A 14,869-nucleotide genomic window follows, 5' to 3' on the forward strand; every position below is an offset into this window, starting at 1 on the left:
GAGGCCTGCCATGGCCCCACCTGTCCGCCGGAGTGGGCCGCCCTGGACTGGTCGGAGGTCAGTCACCCCTTCCCACTTCGCCGACCCACTCCCTGTGCAGCAAGGGGCAGGGCCTGGTGCCGGGTGCCCCCTGAGGTACCCTCTGTAGTCGCAAGTCCCTCCCGCCAGCCCTAGCGGACCCCCCTCGACTGGTCCGAGATGAGCCGGCCTCCTCACCATCCAGGGACCAGCAGCACCTCTCGGCTCCCTGTGCGGCGGTGAAGGGCGGTGTGGCCGCCTACTAAGCATGAAATGCCCCTCCAATGCAGTGCACCCCCAGCTGCGGACCAGGCCTCCGCCACCGCGTAGTCCTTTGCAAGAGCGCAGACCACCGTGCCACGCTGCCCGCCGCGCACTGCCCGCCCGCAGCCAAGCCGCCAGCCACCATGCGCTGCAACTTGCGCCGCTGTCCCCCTGCCCGCTGGGTGGCAGGGGAGTGGGGCGAGGTAGGTGGCCGCCCTGGGGGATGGAGGCCAGGACAGGGGCGGCTGGGTGGCGGCTCATCCGAGGTGCCCCACAGTGCTCTGTGCAGTGCGGCCTCGGACAGCAACAGCGCGCCGTGCGCTGCTCCAGCCACACAGGCCAGCCGTCAAGCGAGTGTGCTGAGGCCCTGCGCCCCCCAGCCACGCAGCAGTGCGAGGCCAAGTGCGACAGCGCGCCCCCCGGGGACAGCCCGGAAGGTATGTGGGCAGGAGGCCCAGGGATGCCGGGAGGGCCCTGTCCAGAGGAAGCCCTGGAGAGTGTGGGGTTGGCCATTGGCCAGAGACCTTCCCCAACCGCTGAACGCCTTTTCATCTCCCAGGCCAGCCGGCACCATCCCCTCACCACGGACATGTATTAAGTGCCACTGTGTGCCCAGCGTTTTAGGCACCTGACCCTTTTGGAGCCCAAACTGGGGTTACTCCCCCAGCCACCTCCATAACTTTCGACTTATTCATCTCCACTGATAACGCATTATTTGCCTAATATTCTTTCTTTAAATCAGAGTTTCTTAACCTCAGGTACTATTGACATGTTGGGCCACATGATTCTTTGTCATGGGTCTGCCCTGTGCATTGTGGGATATTTAGCAGCATCCCTGACCTCTACCTGCCTGATGCCAATAGGACCCCTCCCCGCAGTGGTGATAACCAACAATGTCTCCAGACATGCCAGGAGGGTGAAGTCACATCCCCTTGAAACTACTTCTTTCAATATACCCTTTTTTTTCCCCTATCAAAGTAAAAATTTTTGTACTTATTCCTGGTACAGGAACCAAACTGCCTGAGTTCACCTTCCACCTCTTGCCTTCCTTTCTCATCTGTGAGGGAGTGAAAAATATATTCACTTGAGAGGATGCTGCATTAGAGGGGTGGCCTGGAATAATCCACGTGGAGCCCAGGGGCTCGGAGACCTGATTCCCACCCCTCTCCCACCCTCTGCAGAGTGCAAGGATGTGAACAAGGTCGCCTACTGCCCCCTAGTGCTCAAATTTCAGTTCTGCAGCCGAGCCTACTTCCGCCAGATGTGCTGCAAAACCTGCCATGGCCGCTAGGGGACAAGCAGCCCCTGAGCCACAGCTGAGCGCCAGCTTGGGGGTGGAGGGGACCGGCTGCAGCTGGCCAGTCTGAAGGAGCCCGCCAGGGCAGGAGCTGGGAGTGAAGGGTGAGATGGGGCGGAAATTATTTATTGGAAACCCATGCAGGGCCCTGGCTGGGAGATGGAGAGGGGCTGGCCATCCCCAGGGCCCCTCCTCAGCTCCTTTCCCAGTTCACAGTGAGACCCCCTCCGGGTGGGTTGAGAAGGGAACGACTGTTTGACTTAGCGCTCTTTACACCCACCCCTAGGGAGCCCCCTAAAATCCCCCACCTTTGGTTGGAATACATACTGTGAAGAGTGGGGGTGGGGGAGGGGGTCAGCCAGTGCCCTGATCCCCAACACTGCCCTTTCCCTCCACTCTGGGCTGGAGGGGGTCTATGTCCACCATGGGGAAAGGGAATTAGCACGACTTCCTAGCACCCTCCCCTTGACAACACCAGCTACAGGGGTGGGTAAGAGGTGGGAAGATCCACCCAACCTCTGCCCGGTTGCTCATCCCTATCATGGTGCTACAGGCCCTGCCCTGGGGCCCGCACACCCCTTGCCAGGAAGTGCTACATCAATAAAGTTCTGTCTTGTGTAGATTTGTGCACCTGATGTGTGTGTGTCCCTGACCCAGGCTGCAAGCAGCCCAGCAGCCTGGAAGGGGGCTTTTGCCAACACAAATAGAGCCCAGTGATCTTAGGGCAAATGTATGGCTTCTTGCAGAGTCTCTCACAGTCTTGGGGTCTGACACCTGCCAACCCAGCCACCAACACTCCTGGTCACTCTGAAAGCTCCAGCCACACCTGCCTTTGCTTGAGCTGTTTCCTCGGCCAGGTGTGCCTTCCTCTTCCCTCTCCATCTGGTTAGCTCCAACTTACCTGCCCTCAGCACAAGGTTGCCTTCCCTTATGGCCAACAAAGTGGAGGTCCTCCTGCTTAGTATTCACCCTTAATGCCTGGAGGCATTTGCTGAGGTTTGCAGGTGCCCAACCGATCCCGCGAGCAAAGGTGCACAAGCAACGCAGAGAGAAAAGGGTGCTTCCTCATATGTGGCCACGAGGGGAAGACACACTTGGTAGGATGCTGTGCAACCCTGGGCCACAGGCATTTCCCCTCCCCCTCCCTGCCGGGCTTTCCCAGCAGCGAGGCTGCTGCCTCCACCGCCTCCCTGCTGTGTGGCACGGGGGAAGTGATGACCTCTCAGAACTGCCATTTCCCCAGTTGTCAAGAGGAGACCAGTATGTGGCCTGCTGATTTCCCAAAGATCAGGACATGGGCCCACATTTTATGGATCCAGTTTCTGCCAGATGCTGCTGGAGAGGCCTGCATCCCCGTTTTATGATGAGAAAATAGGGGGACCCCAGAAGTAGCAGAGCTAGGGTTTGTTAACTCCAGATCTGACCTCCAAAGTTGGACCTTCCACGTGCACCTGGCTCCTGGTACCACTCCCATTGCCCTTCCCCTGGCACATGGGCACGTGCAAAGACTGTCGTAAAGGACCATCTGAGGCCGCTCTGGAAGCAGGTGTTCGTTCAGGATGCCCAGCGAAGACCGGTGTCTGATGCAGTTTTGTAGAGATCTGGGCAACCCAAATGCTTCCTGGGGGCCACCTTGAACAGAGCTGTCAGTACTGCAGCCAACTGACCTGTGAGCTCCTTCCTGCAACCCCTGTCCGCAGGGAGTTGGATAAGAGGCCTTCTGGGGTCTGGCAGCTGCTCCCACCAACCCTGACCTCTCCCTTCTGGCTCAGAGCCCCAAACAGCCAGCTCTCAGCCCTGCCAGCTGCTGAGCTCTCTCCCCGCCCCCCAGGCCTAGCTTCCCTCCCCAGTAGCCACGGGCCCCTCCCGCCAAAGGAAGTGAAAGGGGGGGGCTGTTGTAAGAGGAACTAGGGCTGGGAGCCTGGTGAAGGAGATGCAGGGCCATGCCTGAACCACCCCCCGGAACCCCCTGAGCCTGCACCCCTACCACAACCCATTCAAGCACCGCCTGGAACCCAGATACCACCCCCACCATGGTAAGTCGTTCAAGAAGGTGGGCCCTGAAGTGCAGGGGTTGGGGGTCCCAGTCAGGTGGAGGTGCCCTGGAAGCCACCATCAAAAAGTACAGCCGTGTGAATGGGGCACAGCAGGCCCTTTAGGGGGTCCCTCCATGCAGCTCATGTGCTCCCAGCATCCCTCACCAGGACCAAACTCCCATCTAATGGTGGACAGGATGCCAGAATAATGATGGGGGTGGGGGCAAGAAATGGAGGATTGAAGGTGGCCCTGAGGGATCACACAGTGTCTGCAAGGACAGGGACATACCCATTTCTTAGGGCTTAGGAAACCTGGTTTCCAACTCAGCTTGGTGCCTTATCTCCCCGTATTGTCCTGGGACAGTCAATTCCCCTCTCTGGGCCTTAGTTCCCACATAGGCCATATTTGGAAGTCTATTGAGAACCTCTCAGTTGGAACTTCAGTGGGTCTGTGGGTTCAGCCGCTCTGAGTCCACACCAGGGGGAAGCTGTGTTAAATGGGTGGTGGGGTACAGTGATGGTGTAGTGACAGCATGCCTGCGTGGTGAAGGGTGGGCTGGCTGTAGCAATCCCAGAAGCAGATGTGAGGTGCAGCGTATCTGCATCACCACTGGTACCCTTCCATGTGAGGATGGCAAGGAAGGCACTGCAGGCAAAGGCGTCCTGCCTGTGAGGGTGAGGTCTAATTGTGACTGTGGGGAGTCTGTCACAGTCATGGGTTTAGAGCCAACGGCATCAAGCATACACATTAAGATAGAGCCTGAGCTGGTGGTAAAGTCACCCCCACAGCTCCATGCATCTGCAACCACTTCAACTTTCATTTTTTGTCATCCTGTCAATGAGGGCGTGGGGTTGGAACAGTCACAGAGCCAGTGGTGACAACTGCAGGACTTCTGGCAGCTGCAGCAAGCAGCTGGACAAGGTGGAGGCAGGGAGGTAGACCAAGAGGCAGCATCTGTGTTAGTCTGAGACGACGTCTTACTTCAGAAAGCTGATGACAAGTTGGGCATCTTTGGCCAAAGATCCACCTGGGTAATTTACAACTAAGCCATCAGCTAGAGCTCTGGGCTTGGGACAGAAACTCTTCCAAGAAGGAGCCAAGCCAGGAAGACTCGGGAGCTTAGATAGGCAGGCTTTGATCAAAAGAACACAGGAAATTATCTGCTACTTGAGAGAAAAGCAGCCCCTCCCAAGGAAGCTGTGTGGAAAATGCTTAGTCAATGTTTGCTTGGTAATAGGGTCTGGGAAGGGAGAGACTCACCCCAGAGGACCACAGCAGGAAAAAAGAGTGGAACCCATCCATGAGGCCAATACCTCTGACATCTGCCTGGAGGAGTGATATGTGCAGGGAGTGTTGAAAGGTTCAGTGAAACAATATTCATAGCTTATTCATGGCTGGAGTTAGTGATCACAGTGTGTAGAGGTGACTAATCCTTAGTGGCTGAAGAGGAGTTTCTGTTGAAAGGTAACTGCTGAGCTGTTGGATTGTTGGTGCCATTGGTTGTGATGATGTTGCTCTTGGTTGTTGCACATTGGTGGTCACAATGGTTCTCGTGGGTGGGTTGGCAGTGGTGATGGTTGTTTTCGGTGCCAGCTGGTGATGAACATTGATGGATGGCGGTTGGTTGCTTTGATCCTGAGGGTAGATCCATGGAATAATGGCAGTTTGTGGTCACTGCTATTCAGAGTTGGGTGACTGAAGATGATGCTTGTTTGCTGTTGGTAGTTCATTTTTGGTGACAACATCAGCAGTGATGTTGATGTACTGCTGGCTTTTTGAAAGGGGTATTGTTGATTGCTGCTTCAGTGGTAGTTGGCTGTGTGGTTGCTGATGGCTCATATTGTGATCTTGATGGTGGTAAGTTATTACGGGTTGCTGGTGCTAATGAGGACAGGTGGGTGGTGGTGGTGGTGGGTGATGGTAGGGACATTGGTAGCAGAATCCATCGTCGTTTCATTTGATGTTGGTTGATGGTACTGCCATTGGGGTTATCGGCAGTTTGTTTGACTTTGGTGGTGGTGGGGTGGGGTAAAAGATGCAATTTGTTGTCTTGGGTGGTGATGGTGGAGACGTGAGGGTAATAATGGTTGTTTTTAAAGTATAGACATGAAATAGAGAGACCAGTGAGGCTGCTTGATCCAGGGGCAGTAGCCATGGAAAGGCTGGGAGCCAAGAGAATTAGGAGGAAGTACTTTGGAAGGACAAGAGTTCCCACATGTTGGAGAATGGCCTCTGACTAGGATAAAAGGAAACTGAAGTCTCTCCCCAAAAGGAGGGGGAGACCCTAGGAACCTTTGGAGGAGAGAGTGTTGTTTTCACAATGTAGGAACACAGGGTGTGACCCCAGAACCCCACTGAGTTGGGGAGGGCAGGCCACCAAGGCACCAGGGGGCACAGTAGGGGCCAAGGCAGGGCCAGGGCTGGGGCTGTCTCAGCAGCCACAAGCAGCTTCACACCTCCTCCTGGTTGGCAACCACAGCTTGCAGGACCCCAGCAAGGAAGGAAGTGGCTGTTTTGTTGCTCTCTCCAGTCTGGGGCTCTGCTCATCACCACCCAGGGAAGCCAGAGCAGTTGGGGCGATTGCGAAAGCTCCCTCATCCAGCCCTTCCTTCTGGCCCTGTGCCCTGTGCCTGTGGGACTGGCCAACTTGAGGAGCTGCTGCTGTTGTTGGCAATGGTGAGGAAAGCCACCAGCAACCACACATAGCCAGCTACCACTGAAGCAGCAGTCAACAGTACCCCTTTCAAAAACCATTTCCTCTTCACATACTTTGCCTCATTGAATCTGCACAACTGCCCTGGAAGGTCTATGGCCCTCAAAGGTCCCATTTTCCAAGTGAGGAAACTGAGGCCGGGGGCTTAGGCAAGCTGTCGTATAACCCAAAGTGCAGTGGGTTTCAACTCAGTGACTCCCAAGGTCACATTTTTAACAACCACCTTGACCTACAACCTCCTCCTATAAACCAGGGGGGGTGTGCAGACCCCACATGCCCCAGGCTGCCCATCTCTACCTCATTTGGACCTGGACGCTGTTCCAATGAAACTAGGATCCTGGTGTCCCACACATACCCAAGGCCTTCCTGGCCCCTGGCTCCTGTGCCATCACCTATTCTGCCTGGGAAGTTGATGTTGCAAGAACTGCCTCCTATAGGAAGCCCTTACTGATCGCCCCATCTCTCCTTATTACCAACCGATGTGCACCCACAGTCTCCCTTAGGCAACTCACTTCACCCGCTCAGGATACACTGAGTTCCCCGAGGCCTGGTGCCACCTACCTCTCTGCACAGCAGGGGCTCAAGAAGTGTGTTTACTATAGGACGCCTATGCCATCACCTTGGTCATAAACAGCTACCCTCCTCTGGTCATAAACAGCCCCACCCCATGCCCTCTGCCTTCGGTTGGGGAGACCTCTCTGAAGAGCTGAAATAAGAAGGAAGCTACCTTCCCCTTCCCACCCCAGCCACCTCGAGCCCCTGACTGTCTTTCACAAGAACCCCAGCAGGTTGAGTCATATTTGGCTTGTGGTCAACTGTGACCACAATCTCTTCATTGCACCCCACATTCCAAGGAAGAGACTCAGGAACAAACAGTTCATCTTGAACCATGGAGACTTGAGGGCCACAGAGAGAGGGATAGCCATGACACAGGGGCAATCTCATTCTTATGGTACTTCATTCATTCAACAAGTATATGTTGACCAGCTCCTATATCTGTTGTGAAAGACTGATCATTTCCACTCAATGCTCTTAAAGCTGCCAGCTACCCTTCCTGAGGCACCCCAACACACCTGTTCTCTGTTAGCTCATTTATTGCTCTCGTGAACCCCATTCAGGAAGTGCATCATGGAATTCATTTTACCAATGAGGAAACTGAGGCTGTGAGGAGGAAAGCGGCTTCCTGGGGTCACATAGTCAGTCGACTGCCAGGCCAGGCCTCACCCCCAACTGGCCCCACGCCATCAGTCCTGAGTGTCCTCCCACCCACTGTACCCACTTGAGCAAAACCCTCTCTTCATCTACTGCTAACAACCCATAGATTTTGAGATTACATGGGGTGAGGAGTGGATCTGGGGGTCCAGGTTCCTGGGGCAGGACACAGGGGGAGATGGCAAGGGCTAAAAGAGGCAGAGGGCTGCTCAGCCAGGTGGGGAAGTGGGGAGGGACAGGAAGAGGAACCAAGTCGTCAGGGCCAGGAAAGCCAGCCAGACACAACCAGCCTTGTGGACTCCGACCTCAGAGAAAGGAAGTGGCTCTGAGTATCATCTCTGCCTGAGGGGCCCAGGAGCACGGAGCCTGGGCTGACCCCCAAAGGGAAACCCTGGACAGGACCATTCTTGTCCCGGCCCCATCCTCATCTGACCCAAAGCACCAACCCTAGCCACCTCTGACCCAGACTCGGCTAAGGGACAAACAGCCTTGTGCATCTCATCCAGGTCCTCCCTTACTGCTATATGACCTTGGGGAGGGCACCTAACCTCTCTCTGCTATAGTTTTCTCCTCTGCAAAGAGGACCTAATCATAGTACTGACCTCAGCATGTGTTGAGAGAATTAAATGAGGGAATTCACAGGAAAAGCCTAGACCAGAGTCTAGCGCAGAATAATTGCTCCATAGGTTGTTAACTATTGTTGCTATTCTTTTTTTAAAATATATTTTTATTAATTTCAGAGAGGATGGGAAGGGGAGAGAGAGATACAAACATCAATGATGTGAGAGAATCATTGATCAGCTGCCTCTTGCATGCCCACAACCCGAGCATGTGCCCTGACTGAGACTCAAACCGTGACCTCCTGGTACATAGGTCAATCTCAACCGCTGAGCCACGCCAGCCGGGCTATTGCTATTCTTGTAGTCAGTTACCACCCAAGATCCCTCTGAGAAAGAATCCACTTCCTGTTCCCCCCGTAGTCCCCACCCATCCACACCCCTACCCGCTGCCACTCCTGCCCCACCAGGACCAACACACTCTGGTTTCCCCATCTTGCAAACAGGAAACATGTTCCCCTGACCCCATCTCTCCTCACAACCTCTCTTCCTCTTCCCCTTCTCAGCCAGACTGTCCCAAAGCATCCTTGATCCTTTTCTACAGCTCCCGACCCCCCATCTGAATTCTGACCCTGGGGTCACCAACGCTCTCCATGGGGTCCCTCTTGGTCTCTAGTGAGCAAGAATGCTGCTCTTCCATAGCTTGGGGTGCAACCAATGGCTCCCGGCTTCTTCCAGCCAGCCCTTGTCACCTGAGTCCTGACAGGCCCCTTGAAGCCCTGAAATAAAATTCATAGTGAAACATACCAAGTACCACTGTTTCAAAAATAATTAACCAGTTAACTGCCATGATATTTTGAATTTAATTAAAAAGGTCCGCCACTTGCGTCTATAGACGCTTATGGCGTACAAATGGAGGAGAAAGTCATTTATAATGAAACGTGTGCATAAATATGAAAATGCTCAGGCCAGGGGACCAACAAAGCTCCCTGGGGCCACCAGGCGCTCCACCTGGACACAGGAGTGTCTCAATATGCCGACAGCCCCAACACGAGCAGCATGAGCTTCCAAATGCTGAACAGTGCTCAGCAAAGTCCAAACAAATTCTGAAAAAAATTCATCTGCACAAAATAAAATCGGGGGGTGGGGATCCTGAAAAATGGGGGGTGGGGGAGGAATCCTAAAAAATGCAATAGGTATCAAACCATGTAAAAATATATAGATTTTCTGTTTATAGATAAAATCAAATTTGGTCCTAGGTTTCAATGATTGATTATAAACAGGTTTGTCAGTTACATGAATGCCTGCTGGGGGGGGCGGGGAGGGGGCTACAGGCAGGATGATTATTTGAATGTAAATCTGGCACCTGTGGCCCCTTAAAATGCCAGACACGTCTCCATCCCTGTGACAACTAAAAATGCTCCCATGGTTCATAAAGTGTCTCCAGAGGCAATATGGCTCTGCTGAGAGCTCTCCAGCCACAGACATTCAAGTCCAAATTCCTTTGCTTGGCATTAAAGGCTCTTCAGGACCTTGCTCGCCTCCATTCATTCACGCACGCCCTCATTTCTTCACGCATTCATTCAAATAAGCCCTGATGCCTTGTTGAGCCAGGCATGGCATGAGCCCCTCAGCTCAGGAGCTCACACACCAGAAGATCAGGTTCACGTGTGGGATGTCCAAACGTGTATGAGGCTACGGTGAGGGAAGCCCAGTGGGCTGTGGGCTGTGGGCTCCAGAGGGAGCACCTGACCTGACCTGGGTTCAGAGAGATCTTCTCAGAGCAGGCATCCCCTGAGCCAAATCTTAAAGGATGACTGGCATTCACTCGACAGGAAGAGTGTCTGAGCAGAGGGCTCAGCATCTGCAAAGGCTTAGAGGCAACTCAGTAAAGAACTGAAAGAGTTCCTCCTTAAGGCCTAAATTACTAGCATATAGTAGGTGCTCAAGAATGCTTTGTAGAATGGTTGAATGGGGTGGTGATGGGAAGCCACAGACAGGAGAAAAAGCAGAGAGAAGAGATCAGATTTGCCATATGAGAAACCCACTCTGACTACTCAGACTGGAAGCAGGTTGAGGAGTTCGAGCCCTGACCCCCACACTCCCTCCTCTGTGGTCCGCCCCAGCCTCAGTCACACATCTGCACTTTTGCCTGGGTGGTTCACTCTGCCTGGTACACCCTCTTCCTGCTCATGATCAAAACCCTTCTCAACTCTCAAGTCCCAGCCCAGACACCCTGTGGGTCCTAGAATGGACCTAGACTCAAACCACACACCCTTGGATACAATTTAGCTGTGTCCTGAGTCAAGTGCCAAGCCACTCACTCCCCGCGCCTCCATTCCCTCCCCACTCACACCCACTGAGTTGCTATAAAACCGCTGGTAATATTGGTGACAACCCTGCCCCGAGTCGGGCACATCGTAGGTGCTTAGTGAACGTTAACTCTGTCATGTGCCCTCTGCCCGGCCCATCCTCACGGCCACTCAGGCTGGGGACAAGCATCCTCCCCACGTCATCCTCACATCAACCCTCGGGAGTGAGCCATTTCTCCCATTGTATAGGTGAGGCCATAGAGGCTCACGGCGCTGTTAGGCCACCCAGCCAGGATCAGAACCTAGATCTGCCCACACGAAAAGCTGGGCATGTTTAATGTCTGTGGGCATTCCCAGACAAACTCCTCTCTGGTTGTTAGTGTGTCCAGATTCTGAACGTGCACCTCCCCCTGCTCAGGAACTTTCTGTGGCTCCCTAGTGCCTCCAGGAGAGGCTGGCTTCTCATTCTTCACCTCTGCCCTATAGTTGTCCACTCTGACCCTCCTGCTTGACCCCTGCAAGAGTGCCCTCTGCCCACCATGCCTGTTTCCATTCCCTGGAATCTGTCTGGCAAATGCTGGTCATCTTTGAAGACCTGACTTTGCTTCTCAGCATCCTTTGCTCTTGGGGTCTTCCTCTGAAATTGGGTTTCTTTCTTGGTCTCATACCTGTATATTCAATAGGGCCTCCTTGCTGGGGCTGAGAAAGGACTCAGTCCCAGTTTCAGCCCTCCAGGAGCCCTGGTCTGGGAGAGGGGCTTCCGGAGGAGGGACATGTTACCGGAGCATGAGTGTACCCGACGGGAGCACCGTGCCAGCTTCGCGCCTCTGTCTCCCAGACATTTCCACGGCAGGGCGTACTGAGCAGAGGCAGAGTGGGCCTCAGAGAGCCCGTGTGTCTAAGTGTCTCAGGCACTGGTGAGCTCGATCAGGCTAAAAGTAGAAAACATTCCCGGAAGGCTTCCTGGAGGAGGGTTTTTGAGGGAAGCCTGTATCTGAGTCTCCTTCTTGGGCTTAAGGACGGTATCAACTGTTGAAAACCTGAGGGAGGAAATGAGAAAGAGTGTGGGGGCCTGGGAAGGTGCGAAGACTTACTAAGGATGGAGAAGCTGGTGGCGGGGCAGCAGGAAGGCTGTGGGAGCTGAGGGGCAGGGGCACAGCTTGGAACAGAGGGTAGAGGTCGCAGCTGAGCACATGGCTCTGATAAAATCTCAGAGGAACGGGCTGGTAGGCATGACCACGAGAGAGGAGGAGTGGAGTGGAAGGATGAAGGCCATCTCGAGGTGGAAGGGGTGGGGGCAGGTCGAATGCCACAGAGAAAACAGGACTGGGCTTGAGGAAGGGAGGAGAGGGAGGCTGAGAGGGATGTGGGAAGGAGGAGTTGTCTTCTTCCTGCCTCCTCCTGGGGGTGGGAGCCTGGACTGGACCTTGCCCACCTATCCTGGTGTGAGATGGGGACGGAGGGGAGGCCCGAGGTGAGCCAGGCGGGGGCGCTGAGCACCAGCCCCACCTTCCCACACGCCCGCCCTGCAGTAGCTCACACCCACCCCACTGCTCCCACCCCCAGGGCAGCAAGGAGCGCTTCCACTGGCAGAGCCACAATGTGAAGCAGAGCGGCGTGGACGACATGGTGCTGCTGCCTCAGATCACCGAGGATGCTATCGTGGGCAACCTCCGAAAGCGCTTCATGGATGACTACATCTTTGTACCCTGGGCCATGGGCGGGCAGGCAAATAAGGGACAGAGGGACAGGAGGATGAGGGGCAAGGGAGGTGGGATGGTGGTGGCTGGACGCAGGGAAGGGACATACAGGTGCCTGAGCAAATGAATGGAGGGAGGGGTAGGCAGCGAGAGCACTGGGTGATAGGACACGGGACAGATGGAGTGACAGCAGGGCTCTGCTTGGGGCGGGGGGGCTGTGTGCCCCACTTCTCCGCTGTCTTGGGGTAGCTCAGCTACAACATACCCCATTTCTCCCATCCTGGACCCAGCTCTGTTTTTTCCTAAGAGACCAAGGACCCATCTGAGTATCTCCATCTCGTCCTCGGAGCAGTGGGGCCCTAGGAGGCCCGGGGGGTTGGGGGGAGACGCAGGTTGAGGGGACAGGGTCCATGAGAGACAAAGCATGCCAGGACACCACATGGCCCTTAACCACCCCACAGACCTACATTGGCTCCGTGCTCATCTCTGTAAATCCCTTCAAGCAGATGCCCTACTTCACTGACCGTGAGATCGACCTCTACCAGGGCGCGGTGAGACCACGGCGGGGTGGGAGGCACAGTCCCCGGGGCCCTGGCTCCTAGCCCCGGGCTGAGACCTGCCTTCCCCGGCAGGCCCAGTATGAGAATCCCCCGCATATCTATGCCCTCACCGACAACATGTATCGGAACATGCTCATCGACTGTGAAAACCAGTGTGTCATCATCAGGTATGGAAAGGGGTCCCCAGACTCTCCTGCCCAGGCCCCGCCCAAACAGCATCACCACTGGAGGGTGATCCATTCACTTGGAACCCTGATCCAAACAGAAACTTGCTGTCCCTCTCTGTCCCCCGCCTGCTTTCCTTTCCTTGTCACCTCTGACCCATGATATATTTTATTTATCCATTCTGTTACTGTCCATCTTTCCTCTCTATATGTCAGCTCTAGCAGGGCAGGGATTTGGATCTGTCTTGTTCATTATTGTGTCCCTAGTGCCTGGAATAGTCCCTTGAGGACAGTAGGGGATGGATGAATGGATGGATGGATGGACAATCAGACACTAAAAAGGGCACTTTCCCCACCTCTACCCCTACCCCTGGCCACTGACCATTCCTTGCCTCACCCGTCCCCAGTGGAGAAAGTGGAGCTGGGAAGACGGTGGCAGCCAAATACATCATGGGCTACATCTCCAAAGTGTCTGGCGGAGGCGAGAAGGTCCAGGTGAGGCAAAGACAGAAAAAAGGGGCAGACTCCCTCCCGCTCATGGTATGTTATCCCTCCACACCTGCCTCGACCTGACCTCGCCCCCACCTGCCTCTGCCCCCAGCATGTGAAGGACATCATCCTGCAGTCCAACCCGCTGCTCGAGGCCTTCGGCAACGCCAAGACCGTGCGCAACAACAATTCCAGTCGTTTTGTGAGTTCACAGCCCTGCTTTTGGAGCAGCCATGCCCTCCACCGTGACACACACACACACACACACCCCTCTACCTGTATTCCCAAGATCACAGGAAATACCTGCTCCTGGATGGGACACGCACCACTTGCTTATTGTCCATTGGAAAAGAGTCCCCCATGGGCAGAACATGACATGTCTGTGTCCCATTCTAAAATTCTCCCCTGGCTACAACTATGCCACGTCTGTCCCTAGTCCCATTTCAGGTCCAATTTATTCCTTCCTTCATCCTTCTTTCAAGAAATGATCCTTAGGCTCCTTCTTTGCATCAGGTGCTATGCTAGGCCTAATGGAAGACAGACTAGGTCAACAGATCTGGGTTATGATCCTGGTTCTGTCACTGTTTAGAGATGTGGCCTGGACAGAAAACCAATGTATCCTCCTGAGTCTCCTGTTTTCTCATCCATAATGTGGGAATGATATTGAAATCCATCTCATAGACCTCAACAATTTCATTATAATACCTGCTTACACGTGAGAATGACTTAATAAATTCCATACACTGATAAGATTATTATTTCCCAAAATATTATTAGTTGTATTTTTATTTTCTAATATATATAATGTAGTTATATTTTAAGGATTTTCCCAATATTTTATTGTTAGAATTTCAAGTACACAGGAAAGTAGGAAGAACAATAAAGTGAACACCTGTATGCCCATCTCCTATATCATTAACATTTTACTATATTTGCTTTATTGTATCTCCATCCATCTTTTCTTTTCTTTAATATTTTTTAAATATATTTTATTGAATTTTTACAGAGAGGAAGGGAGAGAGATAGTTAGAAACATCAATGAGACAGAAACATCGATCAGCTGCCTCCTGCACATCTCCTACTGGGGATGTGCCTGCAACCCAGGTACATGCCCTTGACCGGAATCGAACCTGGGACCTTTCAGTCCGCAGGCTGACGCTCTATCCACTGAGCCAAACCGGTTTTGGCATCCATCTTTTCTTTTTAACGCACTATAAAGCAAGCTGCTGACACCATACCTCCCCCCTCCCCAAACACTTCAGCATGCCGATCATTAAGTATAGTCCATTATAAATGTGTAGCTCTCTATTTCTTTTAAAGTAAACTTTGCAGCAAAACACATAAATCTAAATTTGGAAAAATGCATACACTGTGCAACCCAAACCCCTACCAACATACAGACATCGTGTGGCTCCAGAAGTTCCCTCTTGTCTCTTTCTAGTCAATTTCTACTCCACCCTGCCCAGAAGCAGCCACTGCCTGGATTTTTTTTCACCATAGATCAATCTTAGCTGTTCTAGAACTTCATTTAAATGGAATCACACAG

General features: G+C 53.5%; 2 protein-coding genes across 3 annotated transcripts in view; both read left to right on the forward strand.

Moving 5' to 3' along the window:
* ADAMTS10 (ADAM metallopeptidase with thrombospondin type 1 motif 10) overlaps positions 1-2,199 on the forward strand; it is a 20,662-nt gene extending 18,463 nt beyond the window's left edge. Inside the window, exons 22-25 of the mRNA XM_006762651.2 lie at positions 1-57; positions 309-485; positions 560-719; positions 1,464-2,199. The exon at positions 1-57 is cut by the window's left edge and continues 73 nt beyond it. Coding sequence (XP_006762714.2) covers positions 1-57; positions 309-485; positions 560-719; positions 1,464-1,573 — 504 coding nt within the window. The 3' untranslated portion in view covers positions 1,574-2,199. The remainder of the gene's footprint in view (positions 58-308; positions 486-559; positions 720-1,463) is intronic.
* Positions 2,200-3,047: 848 nt separating this feature from the next.
* MYO1F (myosin IF) overlaps positions 3,048-14,869 on the forward strand; it is a 32,637-nt gene continuing 20,815 nt past the window's right edge. Inside the window, exons 1-6 of one of the 2 annotated variants that reach the window (XM_006762653.2) lie at positions 3,048-3,615; positions 11,977-12,114; positions 12,572-12,661; positions 12,743-12,837; positions 13,242-13,329; positions 13,436-13,525. In XM_006762653.2, the coding sequence (XP_006762716.1) occupies positions 3,613-3,615; positions 11,977-12,114; positions 12,572-12,661; positions 12,743-12,837; positions 13,242-13,329; positions 13,436-13,525 (504 nt within the window). In that variant the 5' untranslated portion in view covers positions 3,048-3,612. Of the gene's footprint in view, positions 3,616-4,783; positions 5,081-11,976; positions 12,115-12,571; positions 12,662-12,742; positions 12,838-13,241; positions 13,330-13,435; positions 13,526-14,869 lie in introns of those variants that run through there. The other variant, XM_015563208.1, reaches the window with a different exon arrangement.

The sequence above is a fragment of the Myotis davidii genome, unplaced genomic scaffold (genome assembly GCF_000327345.1).
Source record: "Myotis davidii unplaced genomic scaffold, ASM32734v1 scaffold479, whole genome shotgun sequence".
In the NCBI taxonomy this organism is placed as follows: Eukaryota; Metazoa; Chordata; class Mammalia; order Chiroptera; family Vespertilionidae; genus Myotis; species Myotis davidii.